Source organism: Phyllobates terribilis, unplaced genomic scaffold (assembly GCF_046119375.1).
Source record: "Phyllobates terribilis strain yellow unplaced genomic scaffold, ASM4611937v1 Scaffold_12__6_contigs__length_324123572, whole genome shotgun sequence".
Taxonomy (NCBI): domain Eukaryota; kingdom Metazoa; phylum Chordata; class Amphibia; order Anura; family Dendrobatidae; genus Phyllobates; species Phyllobates terribilis.
In genome coordinates, this window is record NW_027362772.1 from 202,061,500 (window position 1) to 202,086,272 (window position 24,773).

General features: G+C 44.9%; 1 protein-coding gene across 1 annotated transcript in view; it reads left to right on the forward strand.

Annotated features, from left to right (window-relative positions):
* HINFP (histone H4 transcription factor) overlaps positions 1–24,116 on the forward strand; it is a 37,345-nt gene extending 13,229 nt beyond the window's left edge. The window contains exons 7-9 of the mRNA XM_073656611.1: positions 13,200–13,338; positions 14,497–14,621; positions 23,112–24,116. Coding sequence (XP_073512712.1) covers positions 13,200–13,338; positions 14,497–14,621; positions 23,112–23,331 — 484 coding nt within the window. The 3' untranslated portion in view covers positions 23,332–24,116. The remainder of the gene's footprint in view (positions 1–13,199; positions 13,339–14,496; positions 14,622–23,111) is intronic.
* The last annotated feature ends 657 nt before the right edge of the window (positions 24,117–24,773 follow it).

The following is a 24,773-nucleotide window of genomic DNA, read 5'->3' on the forward strand; positions in this document are numbered from 1 at the left end:
CCCCTCCACATTATTCAAGAGTAGTCCGCGAGTATCTTGATGAAACATTTCCTAATAAATGGATTGGCCGAAGAGGCCCACTTGATTGGCCGGCACGTTCACCAGACTTGACCCCAATGGATTTTTTCTTTTGGGGAGTACTCAAGGACAAAGTCTATAGTCGAAAACCAAAAAGTGTCAGTGATTTGAGAAATTACATAAGAGATTCATTTCAAGAAATTAATACCCAAAGAGATCCAAAAAAGTTTGTCAAAGCGTAAGATGCAGACTTCAAAGCTGTGAAAATTGTAAAACAGTTTGAGCACCTGCGTTGATAAACATTTAAGGGCTTTTGTATTATTGTTCAGAATAAAATGTAATTGTCAATGTTATGCTTGTGTTAGTAAATACAATTTTATATATAAATCAAAATAAATGTTATTTTCTGGCCACCTACTTTTGGACCACCCTGAGTTTTTATATATATATAATATATATATATATATATATATATATATATATATATATATATATATATATATATATATATTACATACTAGGTGGTGGTCCTATCGGGTCCTTTTCCTATACATCTGCGCTTGTATATACTGGTCTCTTCTTGTGAGCTCCCCCTGTTTTATTGCCCTGGCCACTATGCAGGCGCTAAACGTCACGAAACTAATCATGTGATTTAGTCCCGATCATGTGACCGCAATTGGTCACATGACGGGAAGTACTGTGTCTCCTTCCGGCGGATCCCAGACACAGCGGTCGGCGTGCTTGCGATGTGCCATTGCGGGGGTGGTACCCATGACAACTATGACGTAAGACGGTGCATAGGGGTTAATCAGCGCAGCTGCATATGACCATAAAATAGGATGGCATTGGACAGGATTCATTTAAATATCCATTCTTCCCAGCATTCCATCACCCCTGGACGAAGCATTTCCTGTGCGAAACGCGCGTCGGGTGTGTGGTGGGTGCCTGGACCTCTGACCTACGCTTCTTGGTAAATATAGTTACTTTTTACTACTTCTTACTACTCTCATGGATTTACTGGGCAGTTTATATAAGGTTGTTTCTTACACATATATGCAGCTCCACTTGGATATTGTGCACAATAGGTATTTATTCATACTTGCCTATATATGTTTGTTTTGATGCAACCATGCTGTGTATTTATGTACTCATATTCATTATCTCCTTATATGTGTTTAGCCATTTGTGCATTTAATGCTGCTCAAACATATCAAGTTTCAATATTTCATATACTTGATGTTGTATATTTACCTATTGGAGCAACATGATTAATATAGTGGTTACTTCATACATTATTCAGGTCCAGGTTCTCCACCTATTTATCATCTGTGGTGTACCTTGTTTTTACTTTGTGCATTTTCGTCTTGTACATGTTTTCAATAAAGTTTTGGTAATTTTTAACTTAGGCCATGTAGTCGATTGTTGCTTTTAAATATTGGTGTTGTTGAATTCTAATTGGGTCCATATGGTTTATTGGTGTTTATTGTACTGGTATAGGATTGCACAGTGAAGAGCGAGCCTGACCCTCCTCCTGAGTGTGCGGTATTCGCCGTGTTTTCCCGCAGTACCAATGTATGGAGGACAGAAGAAAGAGGTGGAGAAGCCACAAAGGTCCCCAGCAGTCTGGGAATCTTAAAAAGTATGCGTTGTCTTAATTTTTATTCAATAAATCAATACTACACGTGAAGATAAGTTTGTAATATATCTTATCAGAGAGATCTGCTTCTTTCTCTGCCAGAACTGATCAGTCATTATCAAAATGCTGAATTCACAGGTAGAATCTGTATTCAGTGAAGAGACTTTCCCATTACTGAGATAGGAGATGGCATCTGCTACTGATGAGATTGTGTGGAGAGGCAGAGATTCTCCCTTCTCCCCTCTGCAGTCTACATAGGAGATGGGAGCTGCTGCTGATAAGGTTCTATGTAGACTGCTGAGGGGAGAAGGGAGAATCTCTGCCTCTCCACACAATCTCATCAGCAGCAGCTCCCATCTCCTATCTCAGTAATGGGAAAATCTGTCCTCACTGAATACACATTTTATTCATAAATTGAGAATTTTAAGAATGAAAGATGCGTCCAAGAGGAGAAAGAAGCAGATCTCTCTGATAAGATTTATTACAAAGTTGCTCATTTTCATGTGTAATATTGATTTATGAAATAATAATAATAATTAAAATGACAGTTACTCTTTAAATAAATGACCTCTTGTGTCCGGTGTTGGATCCTTCCCAATATGTGACACACAGTATATAACCTCATGTCCTGTGAGAGTGTACAGGGGGGCTCAGGTGTCGGCTGTATAAGACTATGGTTAAACTATGGGCTGCAGGCATAGCCAATATTAAATCGGGATCTCCGTAAGCACACTTAAAAGGAAGCCAATAAAACAGAAGTGTGCATATACATACAGGATCACCAAATAATAATCAATACATTTTATTCATAGCATATCAGAACAATATAACCCTACAAAGTTAAAAACATTTAAAAGCCAGATACACTGGGACATATTCATCCAGAGAATTCATCCAGAGAGTCCATGTAAGGGCTCCTGTCTCCTCCCCACCAAATTACTCAAGAATATATAATATACAACATGCATGCACGGTTTAAACACAATCCATATAATTGTTTATAGACCTGCCAATAATTGTGTATTCTAGTAGTAATATCCACCAAACCAATATGTTATGTATTCAGGGTTATATATTTCATGAAGAGATCTCCTTATATTAGTTAATAGTCATGATGGCATATGGTGACTGTCAGTCATGGTGGCAGGATATATGCATATGAAGATCTATACTGAAACAATGGATACTGCTTGGTAAGGTGCACCAAGTATGTGCCCAAGCACCCAATGCATAATTAGTCAAGGCAAAAAGTAAACCTGTCCAGAGTAGATGGTGGGAGAGGCAGACCCCATGCGTATCGCCACTCTGGTGTGTGGCTTCGTCAGGAGAAGATAGTCTGTATAAGACGATGTACACACAATGTCTTTTAGACACTGGCATACCATTGAGTTTTTTTAAGGAGAAAACATTCCAGAAAAATTTTGGTAGTGTCTTTTATTTTTTGGTCGCTTTTCACTGCTGGTGTTTTTTTTTTACATTTATATATACAATCATGAGCGACTTCTAAGAAGAAGCCTTCAGAAGAATGGTCAGGTCACTCCTAACTGCCTCATGGATATTGAAGTGTGAAGCAGTTAAAAGAAACGCAAAAAGACTAAACATGTGCACAATGAGTCGTTTTGTCATTGCAGAACATATTTTCATTATTTTTAGCCTTTTTTAAGCACTTTCTCAGGCAGCTTTCGTCGCAGAACCACCTGAAAAAGACATTGTGTGCACGTATCCCGATCCAATCAGAATCTGCATCTGCCTCTAACTCCATTGATTGCGGGGAGCTGCTGTTTATTCCCTGAAATGTTGTCATACCAGATTGTTAATTTTCCAATACACTGCAGTAGTAAAAGTAGTGCAGTGCATTGTACCAGTGAAGAAGCAAATACAGGTTCAAGTCTCCTAGGGGATTAAATAGAATATGAAAGAATTATCTAAAAATCTAAAAGTTTAAATCACTTAATTTTCTCATTTTGAATAATATTTGTCATTTTTGGTTAAAAAAAAAAGTTTAGAGAACACCATTTAATAGTTCAATGAACGCCACTTAAATATAAATGCTGTATTTATGGTCTTCCTTCCCTTGCCTAATCGGTGATCAGAAAGTTGTGTGCACCCCACAATCGTGCCAATAAAGCAACGGTGTGTCCTTTAGGAAATAGTCACAATATAGCTCGCAGACATGTGTTGTTGTTTTTTTTTTTTTGTTTGTTTTTTTACTGTACAGTGAACGCTGTAGAAACTAAACCCAAGCAACAATGGCAGAATTCTTCTTTTTTTTTCCTCCAGTTGACCCCAATTAGAATTTTTCCCTGTTCTCAGTACATATTATATTGTAAAGTGAAAAGGTGTCACACAAAAAATAACTATATTGCTGGGGGTGAAAAAAGGTTATGGCTCTTGGAGGAGGAAAATACAGAAGTGAAGAAATGAAAATTTACCTCATCGGGAATCATCACCTCCAAGACCCTTTACTGGGAAAATCTGCAAGAACCTGTTGAGAAAAATGGAGAAGGCTGATCTTTTCTGTCCCATAAAAAAAACTGTATCCAGACATTGTGTACGGTGTCCAGACATATATACCGTATCCAGACGTTGTAAGCTGTGTCCTGACATGTATACCCTATCCAGACGTTGTAAGCTGTGTCCCGACATGTATACCCTATCCAGGCGTTGTAAGCTGTGTCCCGACATGTATACCCTATCCAGACGTTGTAAGCTGTGTCCCGACATGTATACCCTATCCAGGCGTTGTAAGCTGTGTCCCGACATGTATACCCTATCCAGGCGTTGTAAGCTGTGTCCCGACATGTATACCCTATCCAGACGTTGTAAGCTGTGTCCCGACATGTATACCCTATCCAGACGTTGTAAGCTGTGTCCCGACATGTATACCCTATCCAGACGTTGTAAGCTGTGTCCCGACATGTATACCCTATCCAGGCGTTGTAAGCTGTGTCCCGACATGTATACCCTATCCAGGCGTTGTAAGCTGTGTCCCGACATGTATACCCTATCCAGACGTTGTAAGCTGTGTCCCGACATGTATACCCTATCCAGACGTTGTAAGCTGTGTCCCGACATGTATACCCTATCCAGACGTTGTAAGCTGTGTCCCGACATGTATACCCTATCCAGGCGTTGTAAGCTGTGTCCCGACATGTATACCCTATCCAGGCGTTGTAAGCTGTGTCCCGACATGTATACCCTATCCAGGCGTTGTAAGCTGTGTCCCGACATGTATACCCTATCCAGGCGTTGTAAGCTGTGTCCCGACATGTATACCCTATCCAGGCGTTGTAAGCTGTGTCCCGACATGTATACCCTATCCAGGCGTTGTAAGCTGTGTCCCGACATGTATACCCTATCCAGGCGTTGTAAGCTGTGTCCCGACATGTATACCCTATCCAGGCGTTGTAAGCTGTGTCCCGACATGTATACCCTATCCAGGCGTTGTAAGCTGTGTCCCGACATGTATACCCTATCCAGGCGTTGTAAGCTGTGTCCCGACATGTATACCCTATCCAGGCGTTGTAAGCTGTGTCCCGACATGTATACCCTATCCAGACGTTGTAAGCTGTGTCCCGACATGTATACCCTATCCAGGCGTTGTAAGCTGTGTCCCGACATGTATACCCTATCCAGGCGTTGTAAGCTGTGTCCCGACATGTATACCCTATCCAGGCGTTGTAAGCTGTGTCCCGACATGTATACCCTATCCAGGCGTTGTAAGCTGTGTTCCGACATGTATACCCTGTCCAGGCGTTGTAAGCTGTGTCCCGACATGTATACCCTATCCAGGCGTTGTAAGCTGTGTCCCGACATGTATACCCTATCCAGGCGTTGTAAGCTGTGTCCCGACATGTATACCCTATCCAGGCGTTGTAAGCTGTGTCCCGACATGTATACCCTATCCAGGCGTTGTAAGCTGTGTCCCGACATGTATACCCTATCCAGACGTTGTAAGCTGTGTCCGGACATTATTATTGCACAATGTTCCTTATATAACATCATCATACAGACTCTGATAATAATTACTTGAAGTGACAGGTTAGGTGACCACCAGTAAGAGGTGACAGGTATCCTGCCAGCCATGTGTATGAATTGCAATCATTTATGTTGCTGGTTGTTGGGCCCAGAGGGTTGTGGAGCTTTTAAAGGAAGGATTTTTTTTGAAAACTAAGATCATGCGCACATAATGTCTTTAAGATGCCAGTATACCCACAGTGTTTTTCCTGAAGCGTCTTTTTTAATGCCTTTTAGGGTCAGGTGGGTTCCATACAGAATCCACCAAAGACTTCTTGTACACATATCCTTACAGTTAAAGTTTTATTCAGAACACTTGAAAACAGCTTGAGCACTTGTTTCCAGAATGACTACTCTCTACCCTTTGGACAGGGAATAAATGTAATTTGTGGGGAAACCCCTTTAATGACTAAAGCAGTTGTCTCATCTTGGTAATTTATACAGTTGTCATAGAAAGAGCTCCCTCTGGCAAACCTAAAACGTGGACGTCTTCTCTGTCATTTGAATGACAGAACATGGTGCTGGACTTCCCTGAAATTAGCTGGCTGGCTTCTTTTAACCCCTTCACCCCTGGACCATTTTCCATTTGTGTGCTTTTGTGTTTTGCTCCTCTTCTTCCCAGAACCATAACTTTTTTTTTATTTTCCGGTTAATATTGCCATGGCTTATTTTTTGCGGGACAAGTTGTACTTTTGAACAACACCATTGGTTTCACCATACCATGTACTGGAAAACAGGAAAGAATTCCAAATGCGGTGAAATTTCAAAAAAAAGTGCAATTCTACTGTTGTGTTTTGTTTTTTTTTTGTTTTTTTTTTACCATGTTTACTAAATGCTAAAACTGACCTGCCATTATGATTCTCCAGGTCCGTACCAGTACCGGATACCAAACATGTATAGGTTCTTTTTTTATTTAAGTGCTGAAAAAAAAATCCAAAAAAAAAAAGCTCGTCATTTTTTTTATACCATTTTGGGGTAGATCTGATGTTTTGATCGCTGTTATTGCGTTTTATTGCAATGTTGTGGTGACCAAAAAAACACAGTTCTGGCGTTTTTTTTTTCTCATTACACCATTTACCAATCAAATTATTTATTTTTTATATTGATTGATCGGGTGATTCTGAACACAGCGATACCAAATATGTGTATTTTTTTGTTTTATTTTGAATGGGGCGAAAGGGGAGTAATATAAATATATAGTACAGACCAAAAGTTTGGACACACCTCATTTGAAGATTTTTCTGTATTTTCATGACTATGGAAATTGTACATTCACACTGAAGGCATCAAAACTATGAATTAACACATGTGGAATTATATACTTAACAAAAAAGTGTGAAACAACTGAAAATGTCTTATATTCTAGGTTCTTCAAAGTAGCCACCTTTTGCTTTGATGACTGCTTTGCACACTCTTGGCATTCTCTTGATGAGCTTCAAGAGGTAGTCACCGGAAATTGTCTTCACTTCACAGGTGTGCCCTGTTAGGTTTAATAAGTGAGATTTCTTGCCTTATAAATGGGGTTGGGACCATCAGTTGTGTTGTGCAGAAGTCAGGTGGATACACAGCTGATAGTCCTACTGAATAGACTGTTTGAATTTGTATTATGGCAAGAAAAAAGCAGCTAAGTACAGAAAAACGAGTGGCCATCATTACTTTAAGAAATGAAGGTCAGTCAGTCCGAAAAATTGGGAAACTTTCAAAGTGTCCCCAAGTGCAGTTGCAAAAACCATCAAGCGCTACAAAGAAACTGGCTCGCATGAGGACCGCCCCAGGAAAGGAAGACCAAGAGTCACCTCTGCTTCTGAGGATAAGTTTATCTGAGTCACCAGCCTCAGAAATCGCAGGTTAACAGCAGCTCAGATTAGAGACCAGGTCAATGCCACACAGAGTTCTAGCAGCAGACACATCTCTACAACAACTGTTAAGAGGAGACTTTGTGCAGCAGGCCTTCATGGTAAAATAGCTGCTAGGAAACCACTGCTAAGGACAGGCAACAAGCAGAAGAGGCTTGTTTGGGCTAAAGAACCCAAGGAATGGACATTAGACCAGTGGAAATCTGTGCTTTGGTCTGATGAGTCCAAATTTGAGATCTTTGGTTCCAACCACCGTGTCTTTGTGAGACGCAGAAAAGGTGAACGGATGGACTGTACATGCCTGGTTCCCACGGTGAAGCATGGAGGAGGAGGTGTGATGGTGTGGGGGTGCTTTGCTGGTGACACTGTTGGGGATTTATTCAAAATTGAAGGCATACTGAACCAGCATGGCTACCACAGCATCTTGCAGCGGCATGCTATTCCATCCGGTTTGCGTTTAGTTGGACCATCATTTATTTTTCAACAGGACAATGACCTCATACACACCTCCAGGCTGTGTAAGGGCTATTTGACCAAGAAGGAGAGTGATGGGGGGCTACGACAGATGACCTGGCCTCCACAGTCACCAGACCTGAACCATATCGAGATGGTTTGGGGTGAGCTGGACCGCAGAGTGAAGGCAAAAGGGCCAACAAGTGCTAAGCATCTCTGGGAACTCCTTCAAGATTGTTTGAAAACCATTTCCGGTGACTACCTCTTGAAGCTCATCAAGAGAATGCCAAGAGTGTGCAAAGCAGTCATCAAAGCAAAAGGTGGCTACTTTGAAGAACCTAGAATATAAGACATATTTTCAGTTGTTTCACACTTTTTTGTTAAGTATATAATTCCACATGTGTTAATTCATAGGTTTGATGCCTTCAGTGTGAATGTACAATTTCCATAGTCATGAAAATACAGAAAAATCTTTAAATGAGAAGGTGTGTCCAAACTTTTGGTCTGTACTGTGTGTATATATATATATATATATATATATATATATATATATATATATATATATATATATATATATATATATATATATATATATATATATATATATATATATAAATATATATATATATATATATAAATATATATATATATATATATAAATAAATATATTATACTGTTTTTTTCTACTTTTCACTGGCTTCAATAGTTTCCATGGTAGACTTGAAGCTGCGATCATCCGATCACCTGTGTTACACATAACTTCAGCCCTGCTATGTGTAACAAAAGTGCTCATAGCAGATTGGCTATGACAACCACAAGGGTCTCCTGCAGACCCCGGGTTGTCATGCCAACCCATCGGCGGCCCGCGATCATGTGATGGGCGCACCGATGGGCGTGGTTTGTGGCGCCATTCCAGAGCAGCCGTGTTAAATGCCCCTGTCAGAGATTGACAGCGCCATTTAGCATGTTAACAGTAACGAGTGGATCGTGATTCCACCGTTGGCTGTTAGGGGCACATGTCAGCTGTACGGATCAGCTGTCATGTGCCCAAAAGATGCCGGCTCATCACTGGAGCCCGTGCCAAAAGGGGGAGACCCGACATGTGTCGTACATGTACAGTGCCTCTATCCGCTGATGACACCAGATCTCTGGTGAAACATGTTGGGGAGGCTCTTTGTTTTGTTTTAATGGCAGTAGTCAGTATACAAAAGTCATACATAAGCATAGGAGAGTATAGGTAGCTGCCGCACCTTTCTTACCTTAGGATATTTAGTAGTCATACAGATAGATGAAATGAGAGATCAATGGATCCTCGATAGTTAGCTAGTTGTTATACTGTCCTCTGCAAACTTTTAAAGTTATATTCCTTTATACTAGTCAAAAGTTATATTTTAAGGTCTTAGGTTGGTGTTTTTGTTGCCTTTGGCAAATAGTGTTTATGTACATATAGTGCAGCACAGCTTCATCTCCACTAAAAGCCTAGAGCCTTAGATCAGGAATAGGACAGACATTTATAGGACATTTCATAACTTTCCCAAATTCTTATGAAAAAATATTCCCCACAAACTGCGTTCAACTACTGCACCCAATTTATTATATATTTTAGGAGTCGGTCCATGTTATACCGACTCCACTGAAATGGATACTGACTCTAACTCCACAGCCCTGATTTTAACTGCCTAGCTCATTCTCTTTTGAGCTGCTGCTCCGACAAGAAACCCTAAGACCACGTTCACACTCTCAGTATTTGGTCAGTATTTTACATCCGTATTTGTAGCCAAAACCAGGAGAGGAACAATCAGAGGAAAAGTATAATAGGAACACATCACCACTTCTGTATTTATCACCCACTCCTGGTTTTGACTTACAAATACTGAGGTAAAATACTGAACGTGTGAACGTGGCCTTACTCAAGCCTTTTTTTACAAGCACTCCCCATGTGAGCTGCTCTGCCCCCTCCCCCGTGCTCCTGCAGGGAAGTGTTTGTAAATGGCGTTTGAATAAGGTTTTTTGATAGAACTGAAGTTTAGAACAGCTTCTAAAGGAGCATGAACTAGGCAGATAAAACGGCACTGCCGTATGGTGTTAGAGAGAGAAGGAAGTAAAATAATGTCTTAAGTATAGTTATATGAAAAAGTTTGGGCACCCCTATTAATCTTAAGCTTAATGTTTTATAAAAATTGGTGTTTTTGCAACCGCTATTTCAGTTTGATATATGTAATAACTGTTGGACACAGTAATGTTTCTGCCTTGAAATGAGGTTTATTGTACTAACAGAAAATGTGCAATCTGCATTCAAACAAAATTTGACAGGTGCATAAGTATGGGCACCCTTATAATTTTCTTGTTTTAAATACTCCTACCTACTTTTTACTGACTTACTAAAGCACTTTTTTTGGTTTTGTAACCTCATTGAGCTTTGAACTTCATAGCCAGGTGTATGCAATCATGAGAAAAGCTACTTAAAGTGGCCACTTGCAAGTTGTTCTCCTGTTTGAATCTCCTCTGAAGAGTGGCATCATGGGCTCCTCAAAACAACTGTCAAATGATCTGAAAACAAAGATTTTTCAACATAGTTGTTCAGGGGAAGGATACAAAAAGCTGTCTCAGAGATTTAACCTGTCAGTTTCCACTTTGAGGTACATAGTAAGGAAATGGAAGAACACAGGGACAGTTCTTATTAAGGCCAGAAGTGGCAGGCCTAGAAAAACATCAGAAAGGCAGAGAAGAAGAATGGTGAGATCAGTCAAGGACAATCCTCAGACCACCTCCAGAGAGCTGCAGCATCAACTTGCTGCAGATGGTGTCACTGTGCATCAGTCAACTATACAACGCACTTTGCACAAGGAGAAGCTGTATGGGAGAGTGATGCGAAAGAAGCCGTTTCTGCAAGCACGCCACAAACAGAGTCGGCTGAGGTATGCAAAAGCACATTTGGAGAAGCCAATTTCTTTTTGGAAGAAGGTCCTGTGGACTGATGAAACCAAGATTGAGTTGTTTGGTCATACAAAAAGGCGTTATGCATAGTGGCAAAAAAACACAGCATTCCAAGAAAAACACTTGCTACCCACAGTAAAATTTGGTGGAGGTTCCATCATGCTTTGGGGCTGTGTGGCCAATGCCGGCACCGGGAATCTTGTTAAAGTTGAGGGACGCATGGATTCCACTCAGTATCAGCAGATTCTTGACAATAATGTTCAAGATTCAGTGACAAAGTTGAAGTTACGCAGGGGATGGATCTTTCAGCAAGACAATGATCCAAAACACCGCTCCAAATCTACTCAGGCATTCATGCAGAGGAACAATTACAATGTTCTGGAATGGCCATCCCAGTCCCCAGACCTGAATATCATTGAACATCTGTGGGATCATTTGAAGAGGGCTGTCCATGCTCGGCGACCATCAAACGTAACTGAACTGGAATTGTTTTGTAAAGAGGAATGGTCAAAAATACCTTCATCCAGGATCCAGGAAATCATTAAAAGCTACAGGAAGCGACTAGAGGCTGTTATTTTTGCAAAAGGAGGATCTACTAAATATTAATGTCACTTTTCTGGTGAGGTGCCCATACTTATGCACCTGTCAAATTTTGTTTGAATGCAGATTGCACATTTTCTGTTAGTATAATAAACCTCATTTCAAGCCAGAAACATTACTGTGTCCAACAGTTATTACATATATCAAACTGAAATAGCTGTTGCAAAGACACCAATTTTTATAAAACATTAAGCTTAAGATTAATAGGGGTGCCCAAACTTTTTCATATAACTGTATGTTATAAAAAATACTTGTATATGAAAAGCTTAGTTACTCCTGTAAAACTTTGATTGGTGCTTCTCATATTAAAGGAGTTGTCTTTAATGGAAAACCTCTTTTACTTCCCCTGGACTAGCAAATGCTGTTAATAAGGTTATGTGCCCACGATGCAGAAATGAAGCAGAAAATTTCTGCAGCATTTGTGCATCTCCCTGGCAGAAAAAACGCATGCAGATTGTGCATGCGTTTTTCCTGCAGAATACATGCGTATCCACATGCGTTAACGCATGTGTTTCCGCATGCGGACTGACAAGCACTTTCCAGGCGATAGCATCACATGGAAAGTGCTTGACAACTAGGTCACACTATATAAATCCATGCGAACGGCATGGATTTATACAGTGTGACCGTAAAAATAAAAAAAATAAAGCTATACTCACCCCCGATGCCCCGGCGTGTGCTGCAGCGCTCGTCCTGGCTTCTTCCGGGTTGCCGGCACATCGCGAGACAGCCTGCGGTCACATGACCGTGACGTCATCTCAGGTCCTGGAAGGAGAAGTGCTGCTGGCAAGCAGAGAGAAACCGCCGGACAGGTGAATATAAACTTTATTTTTTATTTTATTCTTTTTTTACAGGTACAATGGTACCCAGGTCTGTATGAGAGTCTTCTCTCCTCCAGAACTGGGTACCATCCGCACATAGAGACGCATAAAATCCGCTTGTACAAATGTACAGACTCGGATTCTATGCGTCTCAATGCAAGTCAATTCGCTGCTCTTCCGCAAAATTAATGAACATGCTGCGGATTTATGAGCGCTGCAGAAACGCTGCGGAAAAATCCGCAGCATGTGCATTGACATTGCGGAATGCCATTGGGGACCATGGGGTGTGGATTACCATGCGTTTTTGATGCGTTTCCGCTGCGGAAATTCCGCAGCATAAACGCATGAAAAACGCATCGTGTGCACGCAGCCTAAGTCTCCATGAAGATTAGCAGTATGCGGACTTTAAGCTGTCAGCAGTTTTATTTCTTCTAAGCTGCTCTAATGGAGCGTTAGGTGCTGGGAAGGTATTTCCAAATATACCCCTGAGTGCCACCAATAATAAAGCTTTCCCTAGACAAAGACGTTTACACTCAGCAGAAACTCTCGGTCTTCTGTGGACAAGTGACCGTGTTGTGAATCCGATGAAGAGCAGTCTGTGCCGGTTGCAGCTGATTTGGGAGATGTTTGGCGCTGTGCATAGACAGGAGCTGGGTGCGATAAGACGCTTGTGTTGAGGGTATCCCTCAATTGTTTGTTTCTGGTGCTGGACAGACCTAAGCCTTTTTCTGGTAATCTGTAATACTGGTGCAGTTTAGGAGACTAAAAACAGCCCACAGGTTTAATAAGCTGCACAGAAAACATGTGCTCAATGCCGCGTATCATCTGTTCATCTATGTACCAACACTTACCTCCTTACAGCTGTAAGAATCTGGTGGATCTGAGGAAGCATTTGGACACGCACAGCAAGCTGCCCGCCTATTGCTGTGAATATGAAGACTGTAGCTTCAGTGCCCGCTCCCTGTGCTCTGTCAAAGCACATTACAGAAAAGTTCACGAGGTAATTTATTTTTTCCGAATTTGAGAAAAAATATATTTTGTCTTTTTAGAGTAGTAAAATCAGTTGTTTATACTGGATATAAAAAGGGAATCTGTCAGCAGATTTTTGCTATGTAATCTGAAGACAGTATGATGTAAAGGTTAAAACATAGATTTCAGTGATGCCTCTCTTATCAAGCTGTGAGGTTTTGTTTGCTTACAGTGATTGTTTTAGCACCAGGAGTTTATCATTGCTGTGACTAGCTGGTCCTGTGAGCCCTGGTCTGACACGCCCCATCCTGTGATAGGCAACTCACTGTCTATGTATATACAGAGCCTGGTGTGGGCGGGGTTAGCTTTCTCAGCTCTGCTTCATGATAAATCTAAAAGCTCTGATTGTGTGAGAACCGCTTCATGCAGTAATCTAAGTGATACATCGTTGGATTCAACTTCTCTTTACCTACATCATGCTGCTCTCAGATGAGGTAGCAAAAACCCGCTGACAGATTCCCTTTAAGAGCATATTATTGATGTATATATTGATAGCAGCTGTCCTTTATGAGGACAGACCATTTATTTATTTCTTGCCCGGAATTTTTTAATTGTGCAATAAGCCGTCTGCAAGTATTAAAATTCTACTCTGTATACCCACTACAAGGTGATTAATAAACAAAGACTGAAAACTGACCTCTGTGATACCCAACTGTTAGCTATGACTCAACCAGAGTGAGCCATTAATTTCCACCCTCCGGGTGCTCAGGAATTTTTAGAACTCCATAGCAATGGAACGAATTGCATATGGATGGCTACCTCTCCTCCTGCAGCAGAACCCAAGGGGCCCTGATGTGGCACAGCAGTGTGACTCGCATCTTATTCATTTAGAGCATATTTGGGGGTTATGATCAGGTCATTACAGCTGGTGTATTTAGCTTATTCTCAGGTTATACCAGCTTCTGGGAAACCTTTACTGATGACCAATATGATCGTAACTCCTGCTCCACTGGGGCTGTTATGAAGAGTAACTGAGAAATGTCTGAATGTAATTATGGTTTTTTCTTTTATACATCTGAGGACAGCTGACACAGTTTATTTTCATAGTTTGACATTTAGTTTAAGGCAGCTTCTCTTTAAACACAGTTTTTATATTTCTCTATTTATAAGCTGTTTTTTCTTTCCTAAGGGAGATTCCGCTCCCAGGTATAAATGTCACGTTTGTGAAAAATGCTTCACTCGTGGAAATAACCTTACTGTTCACTTGCGTAAGAAGCATCATTTCAAGTGGCCTTCTGGACACCCCCGATTCAGGTATCATGTAATCTAATAACTCTGACGTGTCCACGCTATACTGTGCTTATACCACATTGCCGTATTTGGTGCGAGTTTTCAAAAATTGTGGAAAAAAAAACAACAACAATGACGTAAGAATAAGTATACAAACAAAAGAATACCGCATATACCTCTGTAAGCACCAAGATATATGCAGGCATTGAATATGTTAGATTTGGACTGTGTTACTGTTATGCTTGGCACACAAATTGGCCAAATCATGAGAGCCCACTAGCCACTTAATGAATCAGACTCCTCTGACTGCAGCACACCCTCAAATCAAGACCAGCGCGAACAGCGCTGGTGGTGTTAAATTGGGGCTATAGTGTCTGCCATCACTACCTCTCGTGGTCGGCATTCCACAGTCTGACTGCTCTGACTGTAAAGAACCCTTTCCTATTTAGCTGCCAGGATCGCTTTTCCTTCATACGTAATGACTGCCCCTTGGTCCTTAGTATGGTCTTTTAAGGAATAAGTCATGTGCCAGTACTTTTGTATTGATCACACATGTTTATTCATATACGTAAATTAGATCTCCTCTGAGGCGTCGTTTTTCTCAGCTAAACAAGCCCAACTCTTCCAACCTCTCATCATATGAGAGGCCTTCCATCCCTTGTAATAATCTAGTTGTTGCATTTGAACCAACTCTAACTTCCCAATATCCTTTTCAGAATGTAGAGCCCATATTTTAGATGTGGCCTTATATGTGGCTTAGAAAGGGGTAATAATTTGAGTTGGTGTGAAGTATTGCCTATTACCTAACGGCGCTTGCAGCCATTTATTTGATTAGCCCCACCTGGTGGGATGTCATTGTTGTGGTGTGATGTTGTTCCAGAACCGCTGATGCTGTCAGGTCAAAGGGATTACTACTTTTCTCTATCGCTTCATTGGGGGACACAGGACCATGGGTGTATGCTGCTGTCGCTAGGAGGTTGACACTATGCAAAAAAAGGAAAATGGCTCCTCCTCCGCAGTATGCACCCGCCTACAGGCACCAAGCTCACCAGTTTAAGCTTAGTGTCTGTAAGAGGTAGACCTGGATCCTTCTGATCCAACCCTTTTGTGTTTTATTAATGTTTGTTTTTTCTCTTTCAGATACAGCTCTTCAGGCTAACAGGGCACATTGCGTCCCCTGTTAACCCACTAGCGACCGAGAGAGCAATGTGGCTACCCCTACATCGCCCACTCTCGGACCCGCTGGGCAGGACTTATCCCCTGTCACCTTAGGGTGTTTCAGGGTGAGATCGGTGGCCAGTCCTAGCCTGATCCCCACCCCAGCCCCCTTCTCGGAGCGGCCTGGGAGGGAGACGGTGGTCCCTGCGGGTGACCTTCCCCCAGTTGTCTGGGGTTGACACCGTCTCCTGCACTGTCCAGGACTGGACAGTGCGGGAAGAAGGAAAACCCAGGATCCCCTCCTATCCAGGAAGGCATCCTGAGACCATCCTCAGGAGGTGAAAGGAACGGACGATTACCGGACTCAGCTACTGACTCTCAACTGCAGGTACCAGCCCCCGGCCCTCTTCCCCCCCCCCCCCTCCCTCCCTCCAAACATGGCGCTTAACAGTGCTTCCCTGGGCCACTTCCTCCTTCTTCCCCCTTTCGCGCGACAAATCTGCCGCGCTTTTTCTCCGACGGGGGGCGTGTCCTGTGGGCGGTCCCGCTCTGACGTCCATCCGCCCCCTCCTTTTTGACCAATCAGGACCGAGGGGCATAGTGATGCTTCCGTCACGCCCTCATGCCTTTCCGCGGACCTATCATCGGAGGGCCTCTCAAGCCCGCCTCCCTTCCCATCTGCCTATCGGAGCCCCGCGCGCTCCGTTATCAACGAGCGTCCCTGCACCGACGCCATCGCTCCGCCACTCGCAGCTCCCTACTCCGTCGGCACCTACTGCGACCAGCTCCTACCTCTCCTTCGGAGCCTTCAGGGGGACACGGGACCGCTTTTCCACAGGATCGGGTAGGCTCTGTCCGCACACAAGCCCCCGATTCCTCACTTCTCACAGCGCTCCCCTCTGCAGTATCCCTGGTCAGGCACATATGCCCAAACCCAGGGAGCCCTCAGTCCGCCCCTCTCACATTGTCACATACTACGCCTGTGCTCTTTGCGGTACTAAGTGGCCCGCGGGTCTCACTACGGCCTTCTGCTCGACCTGCAAACCTGCCATGCTGGCACCCCAACATCCCCCCGCCGCTCAGGACGTGGCAACCCCCTCCCCTCCGGAGTGGGCTGTTGCTATGTCACAGTCTGTCTCTGACCTCACCAAGGTTTCTCATTCTCTGGTGCAGGTCTTAGAACGCTTGCCAGAACGTTTGCCTATGTTATCCACGGCCACCAGCGCTCCGAACGTCCCCACAGACGATTCGCAGGCACCCCTGCCCCCTCCTCACAGGGGCAGACGGACGGCACGTTCTCAGAAACGGATTCACGCAAGCTCATCCTCCAGCTCTCCAGACTCCAAGATGCTCCCTGCGTCTCACACCTCCTCCCCGGAGATCACCCCGGGATCTGACTCGGCTTCAGATTCAGACTCTGACCAGCATTCCAAGGTCCAGGACATGATAGACAGCCTTATAACGGCTGTCAATCAGACTCTGCATGTTACAGAGCCCATCCCGGGACTACTCAGTTTCCTTCAAAAAGATTAAGCGTCCCGCACGCACTTTTTCTAACCATGCAGAATTTGACAGCGTTTTTCAAAAGCAGTGGCCGCATCCAGAAAAGCGCTTTACAGGAAAGAAACAGCTAAACGTCCTATACCCATTTAACAACGACCTTGTCAGCAAATGGGCGGAGTCACCATCTGTGGATCCTCCCGTCTCTCGCCTTTCCGCCAAGACGGTACTGTCTCTTCCGGATGGTTCCTCCCTTAAGGATACCACGGATAGACAAGTTGAGGCCCTCTCTAAGTCAGCCTTTGAGGCTGCGGGCACCTCTCTTTGCCCTTCCTTCGCCTCAACTTGGGTATCAAAAGCGGTGTCCGCATGGGCCAAACAGCTCAGACAGGGCATCCTAGCAGGAGCCTCCCCGGACGATCTAGCTGACTTAGCCGAACAAATCAGCCACGCCGGGAAATATCTGCTTACGGCGTCCCTCGACTGCGCTGCATGCTCAGCCCGGGTTTCCAGTAATCTCGTTGCCTTACGTAGAATTCTTTGGCTTTAAAGCCTGGAACGCCGACCCGGCTTCCCATTCAAGGTTCCAGGCTGTTTGGCTCCAAGCTAGATCAGATCATCTCTGATGCTACTGGGGGTAAGAGCACCTCCCTCCACCAGCCCAGACCCAAACTCCCTTTTCCTAGGAGACGTCCCCTTCAGTTCTGGTCCTTTCGTCAGTTCACTCAACCGAACTCCTCCTCTCAACAGGACCGTACTCCAGCACAGCGGGACAGTCGTAAACCCTCCTTTAGGCCCACGCCTAACTGGCGCCCAAGGAGTCGCTCTTCCAAGTCCTCTGGATCTCGATCCAACAGGTTTTCCTCAACATGACGGGTCACTCCCACTTGGGACCTCTCCCAGGGTGGGCGGCCGTCTCCTCCTATTCACAGATTCTTGGCTCCCGGCAATAGAGGATGCCTGGGTCAAAGAAATTGTGACTTCCGGCTACAAAATAGAGTTCGATTCCAGCCCACCATCACGTTTCCTCAGGTCCCGCCCCCCACAACCATCTCTGCTTCCCGGTTTTCTCGAAGCCATCACTACTCTTCTACGCTCAGGAGTCATAGTCCCGGTTCCCGTTCAGGAAAGGTTTTCCGGTTTTTACTCAAATCTCTTCGTCGTCCCAAAAAAGGACGGCTCACTACGTCCGATTCTGGACCTCAAACAGCTAAACCGACATGTACGCATCCGACAGTTCAGGATGGAGTCCCTCAGGTCGGTAATTGCCTCAATGGAGGCCGGGGAATATCTATGTTCAGTGGACATTCAGTATGCATACCTCCACATCCCAATCTGCGCGTCACATCAGAGTTTCCTACGCTTTTCCTTCAAGAACGCGCATTACCAGTTCACTGCCCTCCCCTTCGGTCTCGCCACGGCCCCGAGGGTTTTCACGAAGGTGATGGTGACAGTTATGGCCATTCTTCGAACAAGGGTAATTGTGATCATACCCTACCTCGACGACCTGTTAATCAAAGGCCCCACGTTCAGGGACTGTCTCTACAGTCTCCAGATCACTTTGAACACTCTCTCCCGGTTAAGGCTAGCTGATCAACACGGACAAATCCTCCCTGATCCCGTCCCAACGCTTAACCTTCCTAGGGATGCAGTTTGACACGACCCGTGCCCGGGTCCTCCTTCCAAGGGAAAAGATGAACTCCCTACGACAGGGAATCCATATCCTCTCCCACTCAGGTCCACACTCCCTTCGCCTATGCATGAGTGTCCTGGGAAAGATGGTAGCAGCCATGGAGGCAGTTCCTTTTGCCCAGTTCCATACCCGCTCCCTTTAACTAGCCCTTCTCTCAGCTTGGGACAGGAAACCGTCATCTCTAGATCAACGCATCAAGTTGCCTTGCCAAGTAAGACGGTCACTAACCTGGTGGTCCCGCCCTTCTTCATTCAGACTCGGGAGATCATTCCTTCCGCTTCGCTGGCAGGTGGTCACGACCGATGCCAGTCTCATCGGTTGTGGGGCAGTCTTTCTACAGCACACGGTCCAAGGCCAGTGGAGCCCCCACGAAGTCGCTCTCCCCATCAACATTCTGGAGATAAGGGCGATTTACCTGGCATTGCTTCACTGGCAGAAGATCCTGGCAGGGTTCCCAGTCCGTGTACAATCGGACAATGCCACAGCTGTGGCATACCTAAACCATCAGGGAGGAACGCGCAGCAAGCCCGTCCTAAAGGAGGTGGCAAGAGTGCTACTTTGGGCCGAGAAGATGGTCCCGGCAATCTCAGCAGTCCACATTCCAGGGGTCGACAACTGGGTGGCCGACTTTCTCAGTCGGCAGGGCCTCGCCTCAGGAGAATGGTCTCTCCATCCCGAGGTGTTTCACCAAATCTGCTTACGGTGGGGCACACCAGACGTCGACCTCATGGCGTTCCGGTTAAACCACAAGGTTCCGGCCTTTGTAGCCTGGTCCCATGATCCGCTAGCAATCGCCCAGGACGCGCTAGTCATATCATGGTCACAGTTCCAACTGCCCTATCTCTTTCCACCTCTACCTCTGATCCCTCGAGTCATCAAGAAGGTCAAGACAGAGGGAGTACCAGTTCTTCTAGTAGCCCCAGATTGGCCCAGACGAGTCTGGTACGCAGATCTGGTAAATCTGCTTGTCGACTCCCCCTGGAGACTACCAGACCGTCCGGACCTCCTCTCTCAGGGTCCTATTCTTCATCAGAGTTCTCGTTCTCTGAGTTTAATGGTATGGCCGTTGAGGCCGCGGTGTTAAAGATGGCGGGCTTTACTGACAATATCATTCAGACCCTTATTAACGCCAGAAAACCCGCTACCTCACGCATATGTAGCGCCCCGAGGGTTCGGCCGCTACAGGGGTATTGCACCTCAGACCAGAGGTGTGATATTCCACTCCCGGGTAAGGATGGAGTGTAGACCAAGACTCAGTAAGCTGCATGCATCACACACACCCCATTTCCGAGGGACAGCTCAACGGTGCTCCCACTAGACAGAAGTGCAGGCACGACAGCATCTGTCCCTGGCTGGAGTGGGGAGGGGGGAGGAAAACCCAGTGATGTAGGAGCAGATAGAGGTTGGGTCTCTGGGCATAGGTAGGAGCCCATTGGTTGCAAGTCACCTGGGCTCGTACACAGAGAGGGAGGTATATAAGGCGGGCACCATCTTAGGACAGTGGTTAGTTCAGTCTGAGGGAGGAAGTGACAGAGCAGGGCCTCTGTGGAGCTCTGCTCCGGAGGCGGGCCTAGCCTGTGAGGCCAGAGCCAGCAGAAAAGACAGGAACAGAAAGGAAAGGAAGAAAGGAACAGAACACCAAGAGAGGCCCAGAGACACGAAGGCAGAAGGAACCCCAAAGGCCCAGGAGATTGCGGGTGACGGGTTGGCAGAACAGGGTACCGGATCCCAAGTTGGTGGAGGCGACTAATCCTCAGCCAAGGACCGGCGGTCGCGATCATATCTTGGTGCGACCCCTCACTACACCTACTAGAAAGGCATACCACGTAGGGTCAGGGAGGTGAGCACGAAGCCCTCCCAAGAGAAGGCCCGCGGGAGCTGGACAGACGTAGTGTCACTGGTGGGGCACGGCCAGAGAAAGGAGTAGAAGGGAGTCCTGTGACACACTCTGGAATTGCCTGGGGGTTGACCGAGCCCCCTGCCTGGTGGACGCAGCACGGCTTGGGCAGTCATTGCCCGCGGAATGACTTGGGACATAAAGAACTGTGAGTAAAGAACTTGAACTGCAACCCCACGTCTCTGTGCTTCATCGCCGCACCAGCACTACTAGTGCTGGGACGCCCGCGCACCATCACTCCCATCATCCACATTCTCTGCCCTGGGGCTGTACTCTTCCCGTGGGGAGTCACACTACCTCAGCTGCATACACCATCAGCCCCAGCGGTCTGCCTTGCAGCGGCGGTCCGCACTGACCGCAATCCTCTTGTGGCGTAGTCGGACAATTAACCTAAAACCCCCACAAAATACCGCCATCGGCCTGACCACCCTGAGCCACGGACCGGGTCACCGCCACGGATACTACGACCCCCAGAAGCCCGGTTCCGGGTGCCCCTTGGCCCAGGGGGCGAGTCACATATACCACAGAACTTGGAGAGCCTTTTTTCATCACTGCGAACAGCATCAGCTTACTTCTATGTCCTTTTCTTTACCAGTCATTTTGGCCTTTCTTCAGTCCGGCCTAGAGGCGGGACTATCTCTCAGCACTCTCAAGGGCCAAGTTTCGGCCTTGTCCATTCTATTCCAATGTAACTTAGCTAGCTGTCCTCAGGTCAGGACCTTTCTACAAGGGGTGGCCCACCTGGCGCCTCCCTACCGCCCTCCAGTGGAACCATGGAACGTTAATATGGTCCTAACCGTCCTACAACAGCCTCCGTTTGAACCCATTCAGGACATTCCAGCCTCTCTTCTTTCCTGGAAGGTGGCTTTTCTGGTGGCTGTTACCTCTATTAGAAGGGTCGCAGAACTCGCAGCACTCTATTGTCGGTCGCCTTTTCTGGCATTCCATCAAGACAAAGTAGTGCTCAGGCCGGTGCCTTCCTTTTTACCAAAGGTGGTTTCTGCTTTTCACATCAATGAGGACATTGTTTTGCCTTCCTTCTGCCCTGCTCCAGTGCACCCACGGGAGAAGTCCCTGCGCAAACTGGACCTGGTCAGAGCTCTAGGTGTGTACCTTTCCAGAACGGCCTCCTTTTGGCGCTCGGATGCCCCTTTTTGTCATCCCTGAGGGGCATCGCAAGGGTCTCCCTGCTTCCAAGTCAACCATCGCCCGTTGGATACGTTCGACCATCTTGGAGGCACATCGCATCTCGGGCAAATCTCCCCCTCCCGGGGTAAGGGCTCACTCCACGAGGGCGGTGGGGGCCTCTTGGGCGGTCCGCCATCAGGCTTCGGCCTCTCAAATCTGCAAGGCCGCAACGTGGTCTTCTCTTCACACCTTTTCAAGGTTTTACAAACTCCACACTTATTCTTCGGCTGATGCCAGTCTTGGACGGAAGGTCCTGCAGGCGGCAGTTGCCGAAGTCTGACCTAGTCTGTGACTATCTTCTGTTCTTCCCACCCAAGGGACTGCTTTGGGACGTCCCATGGTCCTGTGTCCCCCAATGAAGCGATAGAGAAAGAGGGATTTTTGGTACTCACCGTAAAATCTCTTTCTTGGAGCCTTCATTGGGGGACACAGCACCCTCCCTGTGTTTGGACATATGTCCTGTTGGCCCTGTTGGGCATCTTGTTTAGTTTTTCACGATTGTGCCCTGTTGGGCATTACATAGTTGGTTATTTTGTGCGTCTCCTACTGCTCTAACCACTAACTGGTGAGCTTGGTGCCTGTAGGCGGGTTCATACTGCGGAGGAGGAGCCATTTTCCTTTTTTTGCATAGTGTCAACCTCCTAGCGACAGCAGCATACACCCATGGTCCTGTGTCCCCCAATGAAGGCTCCAAGAAAGAGATTTTAAGGTGAGTACCAAAAATCCCTCTTTTCCATTTCATGTGAATAGATTTGCACCACCACTAGTAATAATACATTGGGATGAGAGATTTTATTTCTCTTTTTATACATCCTAAAATCTTGTTTGCTTTTGCGGCTGCTTCCTGACATTGAGTACTGCTGCGCAGCTTACTTGTAACCAGAATACCCAAGTCCTTCTCCTGTTCTGTAGTCTCGAGTATACTTCCATTTTCTGTATATGCAGCAATACCACTACTGTGGCCTATATGCGTTATCTAGAGATATAGTGACTAAATCTACATCTGCAGTTGGACTTATTAATTCTGATATATAAAGAAGTAAAATGCAACAGATCTTTTTTTTTTGTCTGTTTTCAGGTATAAGGAACATGATGATGGCTTTCTACGTTTACAACTGGTGAGATATGAAAGTGTAGAATTGACAGAACAACTAATGAAAGAACGTGAGAAGCAGGGAGTGTCCCTGGATGACGCCCCTACCTGTCTGGTTTTAAGTCAAGGTGCAAGCGGTGGATTAGATGGAGTAGATTATGAGAGGACTGCGGTAGAGAAGGACTACAGATTGATATCAGAATGACCTGTTTCTTCGTATCCACCTTGCCTATGAACAAAGAATGGTACGATGCTTGTATCTAGGATTGTACATTCTTCTGGAAAGATCCTAAAATCGTCACTTTCTTCCACCTGCTCTTGTCTCAGTTTAAGATCAAAGCCTGGATGCAGAACTTCATCTCGCTCAGCTACTATATTTAAGAAACCAGAAGGTGAACTACAATAAAATATCCGGCAGGTTCGCCCCTTTATGAAATGTTAACAAATGCACCTGGCCATTGATGGGTGGCTAATCTGCATGGCGGCAAGTCCAAGACTGGAATTCTAAATGCTGGCCACTTATGCCTGCATACTTATACATAACAGAAACCATCCAAATGCATATTTTAGCTTGACGAATAATATTATGACTGCTTTGATCTGTTCAGCCTAATTTATGATTAAATAGGTGCTATATGGTGGTTTCACACAAAGCATTTTCCATAAAAAAAATCCACTCCAGTTTGTCAGCCAAAGTAGTAAGTTGATCCAGTAGAATGGAGAAGTATGAGTTTTACCTTTTTATTCTAGAGTGTTTTTTTATTTTTTTTTATATAAATCTGGTGGATGAAATTACTCTTAAGTTGGCAATTTCAGCTGCTTTGCTTTTAAACCTGGCAATTGATTCCAACCTAGGTACTCGAACACAAGGCCTGGCATTTGTCTATGTCACACTGGCTTGACTTAGAAGTTCTTTCCTATTACTGGTTGACATCTTTGATTTGCAGTTCAACGCGTGTAATAAAACTGACATTTTTGGTTCCAGTGCAATTAAGGTTCATACATTCAGTGCAGCACTACTGATAATAACAATGTTGTCATGAATTCAATCTTTCGTGATTTATTAGAGGATAAGGTAAGAATTAGGCTTACTTTTTAAAGCTATTTTCACACTGTGTCTTTTTACACTGTTTTTTTAGCATGTCCACTCCAAAAAAATTTGCTGGAAAGAGCTCTAAAAAAAAAAAACGATGAAAACAATGATCCTATTAATTTGTATGGGAAAACAACTTACAATTCATATGGTCAGACTGTTGAACGTCTTTTAAAGAGGATCTTTCACCAATTTGTCCATGTTAAGCAGGCTACATCATGGAATAGTGGTCACAGAGCTGAGTAGGACAAAGTTTTAATTTCTCCTTTCTGTTGCACGGATATTAGATTGTAAAGTTTAGGTTAAAATTTATGTTATAGTTAATTTATAGCAATGTTTTCCAAACCTTTCCTTCACTTCCCCCAACAGATCATGTTTCCAGGATTTCCTTAGTATTACACAGGTAAAAGAAGATGTTGCAATTTCTTATACCTTGATAATAGTTCCATCACATGTGCAACACTAAGAAAATCCTGAAAACATGATCTGTTTGGGGGGCTGTGAGGACTGGAGTTAGGGAAACACCGATGCATAGTTACCATAGATTTGTCTCT